The 22,773-nt window shown below is 44.2% G+C and overlaps 2 protein-coding genes across 3 annotated transcripts in view; both read left to right on the top strand.

Annotated features, from left to right (window-relative positions):
• The first annotated feature begins 754 nt into the window (after positions 1-754).
• Positions 755-14,327, top strand: LOC129704887 (ubiquinol-cytochrome-c reductase complex assembly factor 5). Of its 2 annotated transcripts, XM_055648290.1 has the most exons (4): positions 755-970; positions 5,357-5,474; positions 11,132-11,161; positions 13,738-14,327. In XM_055648290.1, the coding sequence occupies exons 1-2, from the start codon at positions 820-822 to the stop codon at positions 5,455-5,457; spliced, it is 252 nt and encodes an 83-aa protein (XP_055504265.1). In that variant the 5' UTR covers positions 755-819; the 3' UTR covers positions 5,458-5,474; positions 11,132-11,161; positions 13,738-14,327. The 2 variants fall into 2 exon arrangements, with proteins under 2 accessions (XP_055504265.1, XP_055504264.1); XM_055648289.1 differs by lacking the exons at positions 11,132-11,161; positions 13,738-14,327 and having other exon boundaries at positions 5,357-5,561.
• Positions 14,328-21,419: 7,092 nt separating this feature from the next.
• The window catches only part of nt5dc2 (5'-nucleotidase domain containing 2), a 75,788-nt gene continuing 74,434 nt past the window's right edge, over positions 21,420-22,773 (top strand). Inside the window, exon 1 of the mRNA XM_055648288.1 lies at positions 21,420-21,804. Coding sequence (XP_055504263.1) covers positions 21,558-21,804 — 247 coding nt within the window. The 5' untranslated portion in view covers positions 21,420-21,557. The remainder of the gene's footprint in view (positions 21,805-22,773) is intronic.

Raw genomic sequence — 22,773 nt, 5'->3', positions numbered from 1 at the left:
CAATTCCTTTCCCGTCCATATAACTATCCAATTTATTTTTAAATGATAAAAACGAACCTGCCTCCACCACCTTCACTGGAAGCTCATTCCACACCGCTACCACTCTCTGAGTAAAGAAGTTCCCCCTCATGTTACCCCTAAACTTCTGTCCCTTAATTCTCATGTCATGTCCCCTTGTTTGAATCTTCCCTACTCTCAGTGGGAAAAGCTTATCCACGTTCACAAGTTATGAAAGCCCCAGCCTTGTTCCAAAGCCAATGAAGAAGGAGTGAAAGGGGGACAATAACAATAGTAATGACTGGAGGCGCTGGGGCTGCTTTGCGCAACGTCCCCGGCCTGAAGAGGCGGGATACGGTCTGTGCAAAGTCCGGTCCTTCCCTTCCTGCCTGCCGCCCTAGTTTGGTGACAGGCTGGGCAACGTTGTGAAGGGCAAAGATCTTTGGTGAACGGCAGGGAGAGGTCGGCGACTCGTTCACCCGCTGCCTCGGTCTAAGGGGCCGGCCCCGCTTCACCCGGAACTGTCTGCGGCTCCACTAACCCGGGCAGAGGCAGCGAGAGCGCAGAGACTCACACACACAGAGAGACACACACACACACACACAGACACACTCACACACACACAGACAGAGACTCACACAGACACAGACACACACAGACAGAGACACAGACAGACACACACACACACACACACAGAGACTCACACACACAGACAGACACACAGACAGACAGACACACAGACAGACACACACACAGACAGACACACACACACAGACAGAGACTCACACACACACACACACACACACACACACACAGACTGCAATGCAGCTGCGCTCCAGGCTCCAGCGCTGCCTGGGTTTATTCCCTGGGAAGAAGTACTTCGGGACCTACCGCTTCCTCCCGTGTTTCTTTGTACTGGGCGGCGTGATGGAGTGGATCATGATCAACGTGCGCATCGGGCAAGAAACCTTCTGTAAGTAGAAAAGGGACACGAAACGCTGGAGCAACTCGGCGGCTTAAGCAGCATCCGTCTCCTTTGCAGACGCTGCCTGAGTTGCTCCAGCACTTTGTGTCATTTCTTTGTTGTAAACCAGCACCTGCAGTTCCTTGCTTCTAGCTTCTGTTCAGCACGATGGCCTGCCCTTTGCATCTGCACTTCCCAACAAAGATCCTATAGCAAAGCTTTGCTATAGGATCTTTGATTCCCAACCTCTCTTACAGCACCTCGATGTGGTGGAAATATATATATATGTCCTTGTTGTACCCTGTGCCCGAGGAGAAGGTTGTACTTCCGCTTCCATACACCAGTTTCCATTTAACAAACTACTTTGGTCACCCCCGTGGCTTCTATCAGTTTACAATACAAACCAACTGATTGTGACACGTTTATCTTGTGTAATATCGGAGTGCTGAAGGAATGAATGAATTAATTAATACTTTATTGTCACATGCGACAAGTCACAGTTAAATGCTTTGCTTGTATACCCAAGTTGTGGGAGGAAACTGGGGCACCCAGAAGAAACCCACACTTTCACAGGAAGAACATGCAAACTCCACACAGACAGCACCCGGGTCTCTGATGACTGGAGGTGCTGGGCCGCTTTGAGCAACGTCCCTGGCCTGAAGAGGCGGGACACGTTCTGTGCACCATTCCCCTCCACCTTCACTGCGCTGAACCTTAGCTCCACTCACTTCCAGCAAGTTAAAGATGTTGCTTTGACAACCTAGGTGGGTGCAAGCAAATGGCTGTATCTTTGTGGGATACATGGAAGGGCCTTTGTTTCAGTGTTTAGTCAACTCAACTTTTTTCGGGATATTGATCACTATTTTGATGCTGTTTCCCAAACACACACGGATCTCAAATTGGGTTTCATTACTTTTGCTGCCAGTTTCCACCCTGTTCTTACTCTTAGCTGCTCCATCTCTGACTCTACTCATCCTCTTCTAGTTGCCATCAAGTCATACGGCATAGAAACATGCCCTTTGGCCCAACTCATCCATGATACCCCATCTAAGCTAGTTCTGTTTGCCCATCTCCCTCTAAATCTTTAAGAAGGAACTGCAGATGCTGGAAAATCGAAGGTAGACAAAAGTGCTGGAGAAACGCAGCGGGTGCAGCAGCATTCTAGATGCGACAGAGGTTCACCTGCATCTCCTCCAACCTCATCTACTGCATCCGCTGCTCTAGATGTCAGCTGATCTACATGGGTGAGACCGAGCGTAGGATTGGCGATCGCTTCGCCCAACACATCCGCTTGGTTCGCAATAACCCAACCTGATCTCCCTGTGGCTCAGCACTTCAACTCCCCCTCCCATTCCAAATTCGATCTTTTGCTCGTGGAGCCTCCTCCATGGCCAGAGTGAAGCCCACCGTAAATTGGAGGAGCAGCACCTCATATTTCGCTTGGGCAGTTTGCACCCTAGCAGCATAAACATTGACTTCTCCAATTTCCGGTACCCTTGCTGTCTCCTCCCCTTCTCAGCTCTCCATCAGCCCTCAGGCTCCTCCTCTTCCTTTCTCCTTTCTTATCCCCGCCCCCCCCCCCCCCCCCCCTACATCAGTCAGAAGAAGGGTTTTGGCCCAAAACGTTGCCTATTTCCTTCACTCCATAGATGCTGCTGCACCCGCTGAGTTTCTCCAGCACTTTTGTCTTCCCTCTAAATCTTGTGAGAAGGAACTGCAGATGCTGGTTTAAACCAAAGATAGACACAAAAAGCTGGAGTAACTCAGCGGGACAGGCAGCACCCCTCGTGAGCAGGAATGGGTGACTCTTCGACCCAAAATGTCACCCATTCCTTCTCTCCAGAGATGCTGCCTGTCCCGCTGAGTTACGCCAGCTGTTTGTGTCTATCTACCCACTAAATCTTTCCTATCCGTGTACCTGTTCGAGACTCTTTAAAATGTGGTTATAGCACCCGCCTCATCTACCTCCTCTGGTAACTTGTTTCATATATCCACCATCCTTGGGTTTCTATTAAATCTTGCCCCTCTCACCTTGACTTTACCTCCTTCTCGGGATAGTTTAGTCAAGCAAAATCGAGCATCTCACGATAGTTGAGGTTAGTTTTAATTTAGTTTATTGTCATGTATAGAGGTACAGTGAAAAGCTTTTTTGTTTTGTGGTATCAGTGAGCGGAAGGACTATACATGGTCACAATCGAGCCGTCCACAGTGTATAGATAGGGAATATCGTTTAGGCAAGATAAAGTCCAATAATAACCATATAACCATATAACAATTACAGCACGGAAACAGGCCATCTCGGCCCTACAAGTCCGTGCCGAACAAATTTTTTTTTCCCCTTAGTCCCACCTGCCTGCACTCATACCATAACCCTCCATTCCCTTCTCATCCATATGCCTATCCAATTTATTTTTAAATTATACCAATGAACCTGCCTCCACCACTTCCACTGGAAGCTCATTCCACACCACTACCACTCTCTGAGTAAAGAAGTTCCCCCTCATATTACCCCTAAACTTCTGTTCCTTAATTCTGAAGTCATGTCCTCTTGTTTGAATCTTCCCTATTCTCAAAGGGAAAAGCTTGTCCACATCAACTCTGTCTATCCCTCTCATCATTTTAAAGACCTCTATCAAGTCCCCCCTTAACCTTCTGCGCTCCAGAGAATAAAGACCTAACTTATTCAACCTATCTCTGTAACTTAGTTGTTGAAACCCAGGCAACATTCTAGTAAATCTCCTCTGTACTCTCTCTATTTTGTTGACATCCTTCCTATAATTGGGCGTCCAAAATTGTACACCATACTCCAGATTTGGTCTCACCAATGCCTTGTACAATTTTAACATTACATCCCAGCTTCTATACTCATATAATGTTCGATTATAGTCCGAGAGTATCCAATGAGTCTGAGGGTCTCCGATGAGTTTAGTCAAGCAAAGTGTGCAGACTCCAACCACTCTCCTGACTGCTCCTCCCACCCTGTAAGGACTCTCCATTATCCCAGTTTCTGTTCTGCATCTTCCACACCAGTGCGTCCAAGAACTTTCCTTTCTCCTTAACTGAGGTTTTCCCTCCACCTTGACCGAGAAGGCTCACTCGCCATATCTTTTCCATTTCTATCAATGTTATGCTCATCTCCTCTCCAAAGGTTCCCTTTGGCCTCATCTCTGCACCTTCCAGTCTCCACGTCCAATGGATCATCCACTGTAATTTAAATCTCCTTCAAAGACTGGACACATATTTCTCTATCCCTCCCCGTCAGCATTCCACCCGCAGCGGCTCATTCCACCCACTCCACCAACACATTGGTCAACTCACGGACTCGCCATCCACCGGCCACCGCATTGACTCCTTGCATCGGGCGGGGCGCCTTCCGCACCCAACCTCGAAACATCCGCAGTGCTTTCAAAGCCAAAGAGGTGAACCCCCAGTCTGTCCACCAGCACCAGCCTTCTCCTCCATGTGCCGCCATCGCTGCCACCTTGATGAATACTCCCACATTTTGCAAAAAAACAAATACTGATTCAGTGACCACTCAAGATGACCCACAGCTTCCAGCTGCCTATCATTTTAATTCTCCTTCCCACTCCCAGTCTGACCTCTCCATCATGGACCTCTTGCACAGTTCCAAAGAAACCCAATAAGCTTGAGTAAGTACATCTCATCTTCCACATATCATATCAAAACAATGTCCCCTCGTTTTCCCCAGTTTGTTCACAAATGGCCAGCTTTAATGCAAGGTCATCTTCATCTATCTTTAACATTCATCTCCCGATGACCTGAAATGTTAACTGTTTTTCTCACTCCACACAAGCTGTTGGACATTTCTTAAGATTTCCACCTTCCAAAATCATTCTGCTTTTCTACAGTTGCAAATTACTCATTTTAGAACAGTTGGTACTTGCATTTAATAATCCAGAATGGTGCATTCTTCTCAATCAAATAAGATCAAATAGAACAAGTTGTCCTACAACTTTAGGCTGTGCACGCCAAACGCAAGAAGAAGATGCATTCTTCTTACCTTCAGGTAGTGAAAGCCATTTTTTAGGTGATGTTACATGGAAAAGATTGGATGTCTGACTGAAACATTCCTACCAAAATAGAAATGTGGACAAAAAAGTGCTGGAGAAACTCAGCGGGTGCAGCAGCATCTATGGAGCGAAGGAAATAGGCAACGTTTCGGGCCGAAACCCTTGGGTTTCGGCCCGAAACGTTGCCTATTTCCTTCGCTCCATAGATGCTGCTGCACCCGCTGAGTTTCTCCAGCATTTTTGTGTACCTTCGATTTTCCAGCATCTGCAGTTCCTTCTTAAACAAAATAGAAATGCACATTGATTGTACAAAAGCTTTTCAATTTGCCTTGTGCGGGCTCATGAATTTTCATTGCCTTTCTAGATGATGTGTACCGAAGAAAACGTTCTGAAAGGCAGTACCAGCAGAAATTAGAAGACATGCCTGTACCTGAAAATCAGTCGCCATCAAAACAAGACACCTGAAAATTTGCATTATGAATGTATTAAACTATTTCCTATTTAAAACTGTAATATTTCCTGTGATTTATATTTTAGTACATCTTGAATACAACGAAGCATTTCCTGTGGTTACTTGTTTGATTGGCTTTTCTATTTCTCATCAACTTGTTTTGTATTACACCTTGCATCTTTAGATATTTGAAAACCCACTTATTGTTTGAAGTACCATCACTCTTGACATAGTGTTACATCCATACCACCCTGCGCTGTGGTATAATTAGTCAAATTTGTGTTTGCTGATGTTAGAGGAAGAATGTTAATAAGGATATCAGAAGCACTTGTGCTCTTCAAATAATTTAATGGCATCTTTTAGTTCCACCGGAAGAGGGAGTATTTGTATTCCCTTTTGTTCAAACAACAGCTCTTTCAACACAGGAAAGGAGCTTGACGACTGGTGCCATTAACTGAAACACGCTGCTCCAAAGAAGGACATGAGTACAAGGTTGACAAATAAAACATTTATGATGAAAGATTGGAATGTGAAACATAGTTCCACATTAAAGTCTCAACCTTGGTGCATTAAAGAAATGGCTTGCTGGATATACTGTATTCTCATTGATTAGAGCTCTATGGGGATAGGGTAGAAAGGGATAATTAGAGGGGGGGGGGAAAGCTTGCGTGGAATTTAAATGGCAAATATAATTGTGATAGCGCGACTTGTTTCTGAGATTTCTTTGTTGTGCCTGAATTCCTGCTAATGCCATTCAATGATTCCCAAAAGAAGACTGGGAGCTTGTTAGAAGACCACTGGAGAAGGGTCTCGAGCTAAAACGTCACCTATTCCTTATCTCCAGAGATGCTGCCTGTCCTGCAGAGTTACTCCAGCATTTTGTGTCTATCTTCCATGTAAACCAGCATCTGCAGTTCTTTACTACACAAGAGACCACCTTTATACCTTGCTACAAGTACCTTGGCAGTGCAAAACTGCTGAGCGGCATTAGTACTTATCGAGTGAGTGCATTTAATTTTTTTAATATCTGCTTACGATTATGAGCTCAGTTGGCATTTATGAACCGAAATATTAAATTGACGATCTTAGGTAATCAATGGATGTGGAACTTGGTCTTTAAATATACATCTACATTAAATAATGCTTAGATGGCGAGTAGAATGTGCAGCCATTGAGTAGGGAACATCATCTTACAGCTGCTTAGGGTGCTGGTGCGACCAGCCCTAGAAATTGTATACAGTTCTGCTCACTAAATACTAGAAAGGATGGGGTTTTGCTAGAGAAAGCACAGAAAAGATTCACAAGGATGTTACCCAGTCTGGAGGACTTGAGTTATAAGGAGGGCTGTTCTCCCTAGAGAAAATGAGTCTGAGTAGTGACCTTATGGAAATTTATAAAATCATTAGGTAAAGTGAATTGTTATAGTCATTTCTCCCAGATTGGTGAGTTTAAAACTTGAGGGCATGGGTTTAAGAGAGATGGCGGGAGGGGGGAAGATTTAAAAGGACCCGAGGGACATGTTTTTCACGTAGTGGGTATCTGGATTAAGCTGCAAGAGGAAGTGGTAGGAGTGGGTACAATTACGACATTAAAAAAACACAATCTGGACATATGGAAAGGGAACCTGTAGAGGGATTTAGGGCAAATGCAGGCAAATTAGACTAGTTAAGAAATAAACTTTGGTTAGTGTAGATGAGTTAGGCCCATTATGTGTAGTTTATCTCTGACACTACATGACAACTTATTCCAGAATTTTATTACTGGAAACAAATAAAAGCTGAGGTTATGAGGTGAGAAGCAGAGATATTGATGAACTAATTACTAATCCGCATGTGATTTATTGGGGTTGCAGTGTGAAATGTCACACATTTAATATACTAAAGGTGTTTTAAGGGTCTTGAAATTGACCAACAGCTGAATTGTTGACTTGAAATAGATATTGTTAATCACTACTAAACATTGAAAGTGGTTAATTTAGGATTATCTAATGTAACAGCTTGGTTATATGTTTTAGCTTTTCTGCTTCACACTATAGTATTCTAGTTTCAAACTATTTTGTCAGACGTGTCTTTTCCCTCATCCTTAATTAACAGTATAAGAATTCCCGACATTGGACTCGGTTCAACCCCCTGCTATGGGGAGAAGGGGTTGAGAGGTAAAGGTCAGCCATGATTGAATGATGGAGTAGACTTGATGGGCCAAATGGCCTAATTCTGCTCCTATAACATAAGCTTCATCTTGCAGCAATGCCCTTGAGTCCTTGGCATTTCCACCCTGGGACAAACATTGTGATTGTCACCCATATCCATGCCTCTCATAGTTCTCTAAACTTCTATCATATCTCCTCTCCGTTTCTGATGCTCCAGAGAAAACAATCCAAGTTTGTCCAACAGCTCCGTATAGCTGTTGGGCAAACAGCCTTATAGCTATGAGTCTGAAAAAGGGTCTCGACCCGAAACGTCACCCATTCCCTCCCTTCAGAGATGCTGCCTGTCTCGCTGAGTTACTCCAGCTTTTTGTGTCTATCTTCGGTTTAAACCAGCATCTGCAGTTCCTTCCTACACAGCTCCTTGCAGCTAATATCTTCTTATGTAGGCAGCATTCTGCACCCTCTCCAAAACCTCCACATCCTTCCTGCAATGGGGTAACTAAAACCAGTGGTTGACCCATCCCCAGAAAGAAATTAAGAAAGGAAAGAGAGATGGAACATGTAAACGTAAGAGCAGATTGGAAATTGGCAGTGAAGGGTAATTGAGCTTTCTTTAGTTTAGTTTAGAGATACAGTGAAGAAACAAGCAATTCGGCCCACCGAGCCCGCGCCGCTCAGCGATCCCCGCACACTTACACTACACACACTAGGGACAATTTTACATTCATACCAAGCCAATTAACCTACAAGCCTGTACATCTTTGGAGTGCGGGAGGAAACCGGAGATCTCGGAGAAAACTCACGAGGTCATGGGGAGAACATAAAACTCCGTACAGACATGCACCCGTAGTCAGGAGCGACCCCAGGTCTCTGGCGCTGTACGGCAGTAGTTCCACTGCCCTAGTTCTAGTGTGAATGTGGGAAAGGACACCATTACAGTCATCAATGGAGCAATAAAAAGTGAGGCTGAATCTTGGGGCTGAGACATGAAATGCACCACAGTTCCCACACAGGAGGCAAGCATCGCTTGGATTCCCATTACGGCACCTTTTGCTTGGAGGAAGTGAATGGTGTTTAAGGAGAAGTTGTTCATTGTGAATGGAATGTGAATGTTTCCCATTATTGAAAAGGAGAATGGAGTAAAAAGTAGCGAGATCTTGTTGCAAATGAACAATTGGCTAGAACTACAGGAGGCGTGTGCGTACATGGCGTCGACGGACGAGAAGCCGAAGCAAAGAAGTCGAAGCCAAAGAACCGAATGGAAATGAGGCCGAAACGCCAAATAACCGAAAGGATGGAACTCCTAAATGCAAACTAACCGAAAGGACTGGACGCCTAAAAGCAAACTCACCGAATGGCCGCTCTGTCAAAACGCTACCTACCCGAAAGGCAGCGTCGCCTACAAGCCATAGAACCGACTGCCGCTCAACAGAAAAGTTAAATAACTGAGATGACATTGCCGGGGGGCGGGACTTGTCAGCGATTGGTCCAGACCCCCGCGTCCATCACATCACTGTGGAGGGATGACCCATGGGGGAGACGAGGCGGAGGGTGGCCGTGGGAGAGTGGGGGCTGTCCCGAGGGATGCGCACCTTCGGCCGCTTACAACTTGGTGCTTGGGTTCAGATTGCCCAGTCACCTATGGCTTGTGTGGGGAAATGGAACAAAGTTCTGAGGGAGCTTGACAGGGTAAATACTGTGAAGATGTTTCCTCCTGTGGGGATATCCAGGACTAAGAGATACAGTTTCCGAATGAGGGATCACCCATTTTAGATGAACATGAGAATCAGTTTAGAGATATAGCATGGAAATAGGCCCTTCGGCCCACCATGTCCGTGCCATCCTGCAATCACCCATGCAGTAGCTCTATGCTACTTGCTAGGGACAATTTACAGAAGCCAATTAACCTACAAACCTGTGCATCTTTGAAATGCGGGAGGAAACCAGAGGACCCGGAGAAAACCTACGTGGTCACAGGGAGACTAAAAACTCTAAACAGATAGAACCCGTGGTCAGGATTGAACCTGAGTCTCTGGCGCTGTAAGGCAGCAACCCGACTCCTGCACCACCATGCTGCATGAAAACACTTCTCTTGACATGTCATGAATCTTTGGAATTCTCTTCCCCTGGAGTGGTTTGGAAGATGTGTGATAGAACATGTTCAAAAACTGAGATGGGGATTTGGAATCGAGGGAAATCAAAGGTTAAGGGGAACTGACAAGGAAGTGGAATCAAAGGCCTGATTTCTTTGAGCGGTAGAGAGTGTTTGAGGCACCTTTGGCCTGCACCTGTTTCTTGTGTTCTGCAGTTATCTGAAGGTGCAAAACAATTTCAAAAGACTAAACAGCAAGTTATAACGGATATCTTGCTGATAACATTGGTATAAAGTACAAAAGCATGAGAATGATGATAACCTTATTGATGGGTCTCTTGGTGGATATTGAGTATTGGATAGCTCTTTCCAGACGCTAACAAGAGGGGTTACCCAAGAGTCTAGGCATAGGCCATATGGCCCCTTGAAGCTGCACCACCATTTAATCTGGAGTTAACCTTAACTAGATTTCCTTGTCTCAGTCCTATAATCCACCCACAGCCCATAAGAATGGCTGTCTCAGTTTTAACTGTATTCATTGACTCAGCCTCCACAGCATCTGGGGAAGGGAATTCCAAAGATTCACCACCCTCTAAAAGAGATTTATTCGTCATTCCGTGTTTAACCATTGCAATTCTCTGCTCGGTTGATAGTATTCGTGACAGAGATGGGTGAGTTTTTACACGATCAACGGATCGAGGAGGTGCAAGAAAATGGTGCTAACGTACAAGATTAACAGGAAACAAAGGACCAAAATAGGCTCCCTCTGTGTCTATTCCGCATTCATAAGTTCATAAATTAAGTTAAATCAGCTGAATTAGACCATTTGGCCCATCAAGCCTACTTGCTATTTAATTCATCTATCTTTCCCTCTCAACCCCTTTCTCCTGCCTTGTCCCCATAATCCCTGACACCTGTACTAATCAGGAATCTATCAATCTATCAATCCCGGCCTTAAAAATATCCATTGACTTGGCCTCCACAGACGTCTGTGGCAATGAATTCCACAGAGTCACTACGCTCTGACTAAAGACATTTCTCCTTATCTCCTTTCTAAAGGTACGTCCTCTTATTTTGAGGCTATGGCCTCTGGTCTTAGACTCTTCCACTGGTCGAAACATCCTCTCCACTTCTACTCTATCCAGGCTTAAATGGTGACTCCCTTATTCAGAATGATTTCATTTTCTGAAGACTAATACACTGTCCAAAAGACAAAAGTGATGTCAGATATTTTTACTTACACATTTTCTGGACTCATCTCTTTACTTATCTCCTGTCTATCCTTTGTCCCACACAATTATTTATTTGGTCATATATTCCATCCGTGTTCCAGCTAATCAGAGACCTTCCATTTTCTTCTTTCATTCCATCTAAAGCGTCTTAAAACTTGCCTTTTCACTTTATGACGAAAGGTAACTGACATGCAATGGTGTTTCTCTTTCCACAGATGCTGCCTCACCTGCTGCGTTTATCATTGGTACGTTTTTATTTCAGACTTCCAGCATTTGTCTATTTTGCTTCTCTATCATTTTCAGTGTGCCCTTGATTGGAAAACATCGAGTACTGTTACAACGACAGAAGGTACAAACATTTTCTAATGAAACATAGACTAAAGTTACTGGTGTAAATGGAAAGCAGGTTTCGAAATGTTGTCATTTCCAAAATCAGTGTAACTCGTTGAGGCCTGCCGATGATTACTGATTTCTCATCATAAGCCATTATATTGGAACAATGTTTGGATGACTAATTAGTGCTTGGGGGAGATGGATAATTATGGTGCAGTTAGTCATTAAATAAACACAATTTTCAAAGGCCATATTAAAAAGAACTTTGAACTGGAGGCTCTGTTCTGTACTCAGAATTGTGACAAATGTTAATCTGATCTAATGAGTAAGTTTGTTAACGACACCACAATTGGGGGAGTTGCAGACAGTGAGGACGGCTGTCAGAAGATACAGAGGATATAGAATTGCTGCAGAAACGGGTGGAGAAATGGCAGATAGAGTTTAACCCGAACAAGCAGGGCGGAAATCCTGTGGGGGACAGGGGGTATGCGCCCCCTATGTTTTGAGACCCCCCCCCATGAATTGTAATCCGTATTTTAAAACTCGGTTAAAAAAAGTTATTAAAAATCTCCGCTTTCCACAAGACAGTGGGGACTGATGATCGAAGGCGGCGATTGGACGAGAGAGACATCGGCCAGCAGGCAGTGGAGGGGGGGTGGGGGCGGGACGTGATGAATGAGCGCGATGATTGGAGGAGGGAGGTGTCGGTCAGAGGCGGAAGTAGGGGGGTGGGACTGAGGATAGAGCGCGGTGATTGGAGGAGGGAGACGTCCGTGGAGCAAAGATCATAGAGCGGAGCTTGAATCGGCCCGTTCGCGGGGCTTTTCATCGCCCGGCGCGGCCGGCCGCGGGATCTTCTACCGCCTCACTGTCAAATTGCTGTGTCGAGGCGATCGAGGCTCCCGATGTTGAAGCCCCAGCGAACGGGCCGATTGAAGCCCCACAATTCGGGACGGAAGAAGCTGCTGTTGCTGGAGTTTGGAGTCAGTCACTAACCCGGTCAGCTCCTGATGTTACCGTCCACAGGGCCCATGGCCAAAGCCTCGCGTGCGTGTGCGCGCATGCGAGCGAGATCAACGAGAAATTGTGTCCCCCCCCACCACGTTATGAGAGCGATTTCCGTGCCTGCGAGCAAGTGTGAAGTGATGCAGTTTGAGGGGTTGAATGTAAGGGCAAAGTATACGGTTAATGGAAGACCGTTAACAGCATTGATGTGCAGATGGATGTGCAGACGATGTGCAGAGGGCTTTGAATATAAGAGTCAAGAAGCCTCACTCTGACAATGGAGGAGGCCCAGGACAGAAAGATCAGATTGGAAATCGGAGGGGGAGGTAAAGTGCCCACCCCCCCCTTCCCATTCCCAATCTGACCTTTCTATCCTGGACCTCCTCCATTGTCCAGAGTGAGGCCCAGCCCAAATTGGAGGAAAAGCACCTCATTTCGCTTGTGTAGCTTACACCCCAGCGGTATGAACATTGACTTCTCTAACTTCAAATAGCCCTTGCTTTCCCTCTCTCTCCATCCCCTCCCCCTTCCCAAATCTCCCACCAGTCTCCGGCTACATTCTATCTCTGTCCCGCCCACTCCTCTGACATCAGTCTGAAGAAGAGTCTTGACCCGAAACATCACCCATTCCTTCTCTCCAGAGATGCTGCCTGTCCCGCTGAGTTACTCCAGCATTTTGTGTTTACCCATACTGTTCTATATTCTGTAACGACACCGAGCAGACCAGAAAAAAACATAGTCTTTGTGGGAACACCTGCATTCAGTTATAACTATTTAAATAAATATTACACACCAAAATAAAGTTTAATTGCAACTAATGACCACATACTCAATTTCCACCTTTAGAAATACAATTTAAAATATTTTCTGTGTTAATTATTTTACTGCGTGTGCATGTGCGTGTGCGTGTGCGTGTGTGTGTTTCTTTCTTCTCCTTTTTCCTTCTTTCCTTCTTTCCTTCCTTTCTTTCTTTCTTTCTTTCTTCCTTCCTATTTGAGGCCTCACAGCTGTTCCGTCAACTAGTGCTGGGTTCCGAGGCAGAGCTATTCACCATCGCACTGACCCACCCACACCAGCTACCCGCCAGTTCTCACTGGAACCTGTAATATAAACAAAGACACAAAGAGCTGGAGTCGCTCAGCAGGTCAGGCAGCATCTCAGGGAATATGGATAGGCACGTTTCTGGTCAAGACCCTTCTTCAGAACTTTATGTTGTAAACCAGCATCTGCAGTTCCTTGTTTCTGCAATGTAAACGCTTGCTCCTCTGCCTCTCTCCCTAATTACTGCTTCATCTGCTGAAGCAGAAAATGCTAGGAATGCTCAAAGTTGTCCATGTTGTTCTCTCCCTCCCTCTCTCGCTCTCTCGCTCTCTCTCCCCAGGTGTTTCTGACTTGCTGAGTGCTTCCTGCATTTTTTGTTTTTTTTATTTCAAATCACCAGCATTTGCAGTCTCTGATTTTGTCTTTGCTTCTCTTCCTGCAGAAGCCCACAGAGCAACCGTCAGGTACCTTGAAAGTTGTATCACTTTGAGCTCGAGTTCCACGCACAACGATGGTTCATTGAAAAGACTACACTGTCCAGAATGCATCGTGCTGCTGCCAACACTCCAGTGGAACCATTTCTAATATTCTGTTTTTCATCTGAATTTAAACCCTTTGCTGTATCTCAATGCCTGTCGATATTAATGAATGGCCAGAGCACTTTGCCGCTAACATCATTGCTTAATTAAACAAATGATAAATAATATGACTGCAGAAACCTGTATTTAGATCAATTGGGCAATTTATAACGTCAGCGGTGTTTTATTTCTAAATGACCTAAAAAATAATTGTCATTAATCTGATAAATAAAAACAATTTAGGATCAATTGATGTTAGATTATTAAACCTTATTATTTACTAACTATTTCAAAAGGTGGCTGCCTTCCTATTAAGGTGACTGATGTGAAAACTGAAATAAACTTAGTAAATGCTAAAACTATGTTATTCATTTTCAGGCAGAATTTACATTGGGTGAATGGTTATAAAATATTTATCAGAATAGAAAATTAATATTACTGGAATTCTTTAAATACTGCATATTAAAGATGCAGAAAGCCCGTGTAGTGGTACAATTTAATCATGATGTGATCTTTTGTTTATCTTGACCCAAAAACAGTGCTGGAAATACTCATCAGACGAAGCAGCATCAATGGGAACAGAAACAGACCTGACATTTTATTAGAACTTAGAAAATAAATACATTAAGCCTACAGAGCAACCGTCAGGTACCTTGAAAGTTGTATCACTTTGAGCTCGAGTTCCACGCACAACAATGGTTCATTGAAAAGACTACACTGTCCAGAATGCATCATGCGTTCTGCTGCCAACATTCCAGTGGAACCATTTCTAATATTCTGTTTGTCCAGTGGAAGTGGTGGAGGCAGGTTCGTTGGTATCATTTAAAAATAAATTTTATAGGCATATGGATGAGAAGGGAATGGAGGGTTATGGTATGAGTGCAGGCAGGTGGGAGTAATGGAAAATAATTGTTCGGCACGGACTTGTAGGGACGAGATGGCCTGTTTCCGTGCTGTAATTGTTATATGGTTATAGGTTATTAAGTTGCAGTGAGGTGCAGGCATGGGGATGAGAGGGCGTAGGATGGAGTAGGGTCTGTGGTAGGATGTAGATTAAAGTTGTCAAGTTAAATTACTGTAACTCAAAACATTTGGAGACAGAAAGGAGAAACTGACAATTTGACACAGAAAGATGCAGCCACATACGTGAAGGAAAAAAATCATTAATTAAAATTGTTCAATTCAGTATCAAGTCCTAAGAGCTTCCATGTACCCTGAAGGAGGGTGATGTGCTATTCCTTCATCTTAAGTTGGGTATCAGTGGAGCATTGTATCTGAGGTATGCGAGTGGGGCAAATAATCAAAGTGACGAGGAGTCAGAAGATACGGATTGCCGTTGTGGACATGTTCCTCAAAGCAACAGTCAAGAGTGTTTTATTGTCATATGTCCCAGATAGAACAATGAAATTCTTACTTGCTGCAGCACCATAAAATATGTAAACATAGTACATAACGGGAGGAAAAAAAAGTTCAGTGAGTATATATAAACATACACACATCACATCACATCATATCACGTCACTCCAGTCCTCAAACAACTTCACTGGCTTCCCATCTCCCACCGGATCAACTACAAAATCCTGATCCTCACCTACAAAGCCCTCCACCATCTGCCCCCCCCCACATCTCACTGACCTCCTCTCCCCCTACCAACCCTCACGGTCCCTCAGATCCACATCAGCCGGTCTCCTCTCCATCCACGTCCAACCTCTGCAGTTTTGGGGACAGAGCCTTCTCCAGGGCAGCTCCCAGGCTCTGGAACTCCCTCCCCCAACTGAACCACAATTCCGTGTCCCTCACCATCTTCCAGTCCCGTCTCAAGACCCATCTCTTCACCTCTGCCTATCCTTAGCCCCACGTCCCCCTCCCTTTTCATCTGTGCATTAATTGCCTCATATTGTGTTTTGTATTGAATTCTGTCTTTACTTTGTGTACTAGTCATGTCTCTACTATTTATTTCATTCCCCTTACATGTTTTTCCTCTACCTGCTAAATTTTTGTGTCCTTGAGACTCTTGAAAGGCGCCCATAAATAAAATTTATTATTATTATTATTAATAAAAAATTATAGTGCAATAGTAATAGTCTATTGTAGTTCAGAGCTTATTTGTGTCGTGTTTAATAGCCTGATTGCTGAAGGGAAGAAGCTGTTCCTGAACCTGGACGTTACAGTTTTCAGGCTCCTGTAACTTCTTCCCGATGGCAGTGATGTGATGAGTGTGTGGCCAGGATGGTGTGGGTCTCTGATGTTGTTGGCTGCCTTTTTGAGGCAGCGACTTCGATAAATCCCTTCGATGGCAGGGAGGTCAGAGCCAGTGATCGACAAGCAGACACCCAATCAGGCTTTGGCATCTCCAGTGAGTGTATACTATAAGATTTTGGTGTAGTTTCTGCGACATGTGCATAGAAACGGCAGTAGTTAGTGGTGATGGAAGACCAAACCAGTGAATCATGAAGGAAACAATTTCATGAAACACTGGAAGAGGAGGAGAGGGGAATGTGTGTCTGGTGTGGAACCATATTGGTGCTGATGGAAATATGAACTGTTGAATGTTGACAAAATGTGAGGGGAACCTGATCGTTTTTGGCTTGGAGGAGGGGTGGTGAGAACCAAAGTATGGGAAGTCGAGAGATGTTATTAATAGCCCAGTCACATTTAGTACAGGAAAAGACACAGCGGAAGAAAAGCAAAGACATCTTAAATACAATGTAATGTCTCATCAGAGCAGAGATAAAAAGAAGTTGGGAAAATGGAATAGAGCTCTCACAGGAAGCAGAGTGGGAAGGGGCAAGGTCAAAATAGCTGGGAATTAGTGAGGTTATAATTGATATTGAAGGTTAACCACCTCCTGAGGTAGTGATCGAGATGTCAAAGAAGGAAAGGGGAGAGTCCAGGACTGGATCGTGTGAATGTGAGAGCAGGTTGGAACTTGATACCAAGGGAATGAATTGAGTAATTTGGTCGAACAGCATGGAAACAAGCCCTTCCGTCCAACTTGTCCCATCTACGCTAGTCCCACATTCCTGTGTTTGGCCCATATCCCTCTAAACCTATCCATGTACCATATAACCATATAACAATTACAGCTCGGAAACAGGCCATCTCGACCCTTCTAGTCCGTGCCGAACAAATAATCTCCCCTAGCCCATATACCTGCATTCAGTAACCATTCCTTTCCCCATCCATATACTATCCAATTTATGATAGAACCTCCCCATTCACTGGAAGCTCATTCCACACAGTTCTGGCCCCCTCATGTTACCCCTATCCCTCTAAACTATCCATGTACCTGTCTAAACATTTCTTAAACATTGCAATAGTACCTGCCTCTAAGTTTTCTACATGTACATGGAGTGTAGTCAATATAATGGAAAGAGAGTTGAGCAAGGGGGGTTGAGTGTTGTTGAAGCAAGTGAATGAAAAGACAATCATAGCTTGTGTTTATGTGAATTTGCACAGTAGAATCTTTTGACTTTGGAAAACGTGAGTGAATTTGAAGACGTTGTTAAGGAGGTGATTGGGTCTCTGTTCCAGGAAGAGTCATAGAGTCATACAGCATGGAAAGAGGTCCATCAGCCCAGCTTGTCCATTCCAACCAATATGCCCCATCTACACTAGTCCCACCTGCCTGCGATTGGCACATATTCCTCTAAACCTTTCCTATCCATGTAACTGTCTAATTTCTTTTAAATGTTGTTATACTTTCTTCCTCAACTACCTAATTCTGCAGCTTTTTCCATGCACCCATTACTCTCTGTGTGACAATGTGGCCCCTCAGATTCCTATTAAATCTTTCCCCTCTCACCTTAAACTTATGACCTTTGGTTCTTGATTCCCCTACTCTGGGTAACAGACTTTGTGCATCTCCTCTATCTATTAGGTAGACAAAAGTGCTGGAGAAACTCAGCGGGTGCAGCAGCATCTATGGAGCAAAGGGAATATTTCCTTCGCTCCATAGATGCTGCTGCACCCGCTGAGTTTCTCCAGCAATTTTGTTTACCTTCGATTTTCCAGCATCTGCAGTTCCTTCTTAAATCCTCTATCTATTAAGCAGAGGCCCTTCAGATCGATCGAGTGTGGGATGAATTTATTGAGGAATTCAACTTGCATGATAAATATGCATCAATTAGGATCAGCAAATGGGAAACTGTCAGGGCAGGAAGATATTTTCACCTTGATTCATGGACAGCCCTGCTTCTGGATCTTGGGAATAGTTACTTTCCATTTTCTTAATAGTACTTTTAACATGGTAAAGATATTCCAAAGTACTTTGCAAAAGCAACATCAAGATACATTTGAACACAAAGATAAATGTTTTGAATTTGCGACATTATGAGGTTAGGGGCCAAATTGACTAAGTGAGTATCTGAACAGCTGCGCCATGAATTAGTTTAAGCATATAGATACGAGGTATCAGTTTTGATTCGCAGTTTCTACCATCAATTCAATCCTTCAAATTTTGAATGCACACAAACTTCAGGAATATTTTGTGATCTTTTCTCTTGGACCTTCCAGGGTGATTCTGCAGTAACTGTCTACATTGGTGTCCCTCTACTTTGATGCCGTATATACGGAAAATCCCCAATTCTATACCATTTCTCCTTTTTCTATATTATAACCATATAACCATATAACAATTACAGCACGGAAACAGGCCATCTCGGCCCTACAAGTCCATGCCGAACATATTGTTAATAAACATAATCCTGATTAATAAAGATTAAACCCTAAATGAATAAAGTGTTATATTTTAATTTTTTTCCCGATGTTCGATGGCCCCCCCATAGAAAACCGCATGTCTCGCTGGTTACTTGTAACATTTCCAGTCGGCATATTTATTTGATGGGGGATCTATCTGAAATGAAAATACTCTTAAAAGGTAGGTATTAATCACTTAAATATCTTTCACCCTTAAAAATATGCCTATTCTTTATAAAATTAGAATTCTTACCGATTTTTTCCAAAAATCTCTTGTCCCAATAATAGACAATAGACAATAGGTGCCGGAGGAGGCCATTCGGCCCTTCGAGCCAGCACCGCCATTCAATGTGATCATGGCTGATTATCCCCAATCAGTACCCCGTTCCTGCCTTCTCCCCATATCCCCTGACTCCGCATTCTTCAAGAGCCCTATCTAGCTCTTGAAAGTATCCAGAGAACCGGCCTCCACTGCCCTCTCAGGCGTAGAATTCCACAGACTCACAACTCTCTGTGTGAAAAAGACACATAAATGTAAATTGTCCCTACTGTGTGTCTGCTTGTGTTAGTTTGCGGGGATCGCTGGTCAGTGAGGACTCGGTGGGCTGAAAGGCCTGTTTCCGTGCTGTATCTCTAAAACTAAAAACCAAAATCTGTAAATGAAATGATTGGAGTCAGATGCCGTCCATCCTTCATCGATATAAATGGAATAGACGTGCACTTCCTGTCTTAAAAGATGGCGGGATTTGAAAGTCACCTACTGTGTGAGTTTCTCCTGCTTTGCGGGACGAGAAGTGTCAAAACTTCAGTTTTCACAGCATAACGGATGAGTATCTTTAATCAGCGTCATATCCGAACGCTGTAGAACTCATAGAAAATCAAAAATGTTCTAACTTTTTTGATTTGTAGTGTAGATAGGTCCGTGCCATGTGCCATACATCCAAACGATATCGCCAGGCATCGCCTTCTGGCGAGACCATGCGGGGCTAAAGGTTTGGGCCGTCATATCCGTAACGGTAATATCCGTCACTTAACCCCCAATCTCCAGCTCCATCTCCAGCTCTAGCTCCATCCAGCTCCATCTCTATCACTATCCCTATCCATATTTCTATCTCTATATCTACCTCCAACTCCATCTCACAAGTGTTGAGGAAACACTAATCCCTGTTCATATGTTGCTTCCGGTTCTCAACCTATAAACAAACTGTTGGAGCCTTAAGATAGTTTTAGTCATCTCCGTCACGCCACACTCCCAAACTTGTTCACCTTCATCATGGTGAGTCATATCCGTCATGCTTTATATTTTATGTTGGAAAGGTTGAACAAGTTAGGGCTTTATTCTTTGGAGCGCAGAAGGTTAAGGAGGGACTTGATAGAGGTTTTTAAAATGATGAGAGGGATAGACAGAGTTGACGTGGAAAAGCTTTTCCCACTGAGAGTAGGGAAGATTCAAACAAGGGGACATGACTTGAGAATTAAGGGACTGAAGTTTAGGGGTAACATGAGGGGGAACTTCTTTACTCGGAGAGTGGTGGCTGTGTGGAATGAGCTTCCAGCGAAGGTGGTGGAGGCAGGTTCGTTTTTATCATTTAAAAATAAATTGGATAGTTATATGGATGGGAAGGGAATGGAGGGTTATGGTCTGAGCGCAAGTATATGGGACTAGGGGAGATTATGTGTTCGGCACGGACTAGAAGGGTCGAAATGGCCTGTTTCCGTGCTGTAAATTGTTATATGGTTATATGGTGTTATATGTTCATAATGTGTAAAATAATATATTGACCATAATTATCAATTGTAATTATGAAATAATGAAAGACTGGGACAAAAATGTGATTTTATGTTCTTAAATCCGCTATATTTTACAGAGTCGTTCATCATAAAAATGCAACGAATATGACAATGCAATGGTCAAAGAAGAGGAAAAAATGAATTAAATTCTCTAAAAGATTGCGCCAAACATATTTTTCCCCATAGTAGAGATGTCCATTTATGTGATTCAAAGTTGCTAAAATTTAAGTTCTATAATCGGGTTTCCAGAAACTTAAACATAGACACTTACTGATGAACCACCCTACAATAAATCGTTAATTCTCTCAGTATTGCAACTTCCCCTACAAGTATCTTGCACGAATTGATATAATCTGTTATGATTTCTAATTATGGTTTGCTTCCACTTTTACTCTTTTTGTTGACTTTTGATTTGCCTCCCTGGAAAAACCTTGACTTTATGTCTTTGTTAACCTTCAGACTACTTTAGGGACCACACCAAGTGCTGGAGCAACGCGGCGGGCCAAGCAGCATCTCTGGAGGAAAGGGAAAGGTGACGTTTCGGGTCGAGACCCTTCTTCAGACCCGACACGTCCCCTAGTCCTTTTCTCCAGAGATGCTGTCTGACCCACTGAGTTACTCCAGCTTGTTATGTCTGTCTTCGCTTTAAACCAGTATCTGCAGCCCCTTGCTTCCACACTGTTTTAAGGGCTTTGTTCCTGCTCTGAGACGTAATAACAGTTTGTTTTCCCTGCTTACGCAATAAGGGACCTGATGTGGCTTTTGAGGTTTTCTGCTTTAAATTTCAGACTTTGCCATATTGGTTTGTTCTTGTTGCAGCGAGAGATCTGGTCTCCAGGGAGACAGATGTACCCGCAGCCGAGTACATACATACCCATTGATCAGCCTGCACGTCCTACACCTCCTCTCAAAGAGGTTGTGGACGAGAAACGGTGAATTAACATGAGCCCTCCCTCCCTCCCCCAACCTGTGCTAGGGGCGTTTTCCAGAATGAGATTGGTTGGCGGCCGAGAGTGAAGGGGGGGGGGGGGGGGGGGGGGGGGTGTAGTGTTTGTGACGGGAGCTGCAAGTCTGATCATCAGTAACGACTCCAGCGCTGTGCGAGCAGCGGACCGGACCGGACCGCACCGCTGGCAGTGGCCTGACCCTTACAACGCCCCTCGCTCTCTCGCTGTGCCTCTTGAAGGCGAGAGCCATGGCTAGTCGACTGCCAAAGTCTTTGTCTGCGCTGCTGCAGTTGAAAACGGCGAAGTTTTCCGCCGCTGCGTCCCTCTGCACTAAAACAGTCGATGTGCCCTTAGATAGAAATGTGGCCGGCTACAAGAAGCCGGCAGATCACCCAGCAGATTCCAGTACAACCGGTAAAGCTAGTGCCACGGCAACGTCTGAGAACAAAACTTATCTGTGGGGCCGCTACAATGAGATGAAAAAATTAGTACACGGTAGGTCTGGCTAAAGGACATGTATTCTCTCTAAAGTGCTAACAAGTGAGATATAAATGTTGGCTTTCTAGAATCACCCCGAAAGGTTGTATAACGTTATACAATTATTTTATTGTAAATTAAGATTTGTTTGTTTTTTTTTCCAATTTGAGTCCACTGTGAATTTGCATTCGTTGATTTTATCGAAGTTAACAAAACATCATGAATTGTTTCGCATTAATGCCAAGAACACGTTGACATTTTATGCTTTCCCACAAAGGGTGCATGGAATGAGCTGCTGGAGGAGGTAGTTGAGGCAGGTACGATCGCAACGTTTAAGAATCAATTAGACAGGTACATGGATAGGACAAGTTTGGAGGGATATGGGCCAAACGCAGGCAGGCGCGACCAGTGTTGCACATGTTGGCAGGTGTAGGCAAGTTGGGCCGAAGGGCATGTTTCCACACTGTATCTCTCTGTGGCCAAGTGTAGTGTAGATGGGACATGTTGGTCGGTGTGGGTAGGTTGGGCCGAAGGGCCTGTTTCCACACTGACTATATCTAACGCTCCAATGGAAGTTGGTTAGCAAAAGCACAATTATCCTTCCTTTAACTAACTGGTGATAAGCAGAAACTTGTTGGTTAAATCAACAGTGGATTTTTTTCTGCCCATTACACCCCGTGAAATGGATTTAGGAGTTGGCAATTCAGCCATTCAAACCTTCACTTTCCCTTGAACATTTCACCTTGCCACTTATTTGGGCTCCCCTTTATGTCTAAACTCAGTGTGGAATATCTAAAATCTAAAACTAAGATAAAAGTGCAGAGTCCCCCAAAAGTGGCATGGTGGGTAGAAAGGGTGGCAAAGATGGTCTTTGTCAGTAAGGGAATTGAGTAGTATAAGAAGAAGGCTCTCGACCAGAAACGTCACCTATTCCTTTTCACCAGAGATGCTGTCTGACCCATTGAGTTACTCCAGCTTTTTGTGTCT

This window comes from Leucoraja erinacea, chromosome 16 (genome assembly GCF_028641065.1).
Source record: "Leucoraja erinacea ecotype New England chromosome 16, Leri_hhj_1, whole genome shotgun sequence".
Taxonomy (NCBI): domain Eukaryota; kingdom Metazoa; phylum Chordata; class Chondrichthyes; order Rajiformes; family Rajidae; genus Leucoraja; species Leucoraja erinaceus.
Note: the sequence above shows the minus strand (reverse complement) of the source record. Positions and strands in the feature narration are given on the sequence as shown.

Excerpts from the sequence above, each read along its gene's own strand:
- LOC129704887 (XM_055648290.1), top strand. The coding sequence starts at position 820 with ATGCAGCTGCGCTCCAGGCTCCAGCGCTGCCTGGGTTTATTCCCTGGG. Across the intron at positions 971-5,356 it reads CATCGGGCAAGAAACCTTCT|ATGATGTGTACCGAAGAAAA; the intron begins GTAAGTAGAAAA and ends TTGCCTTTCTAG.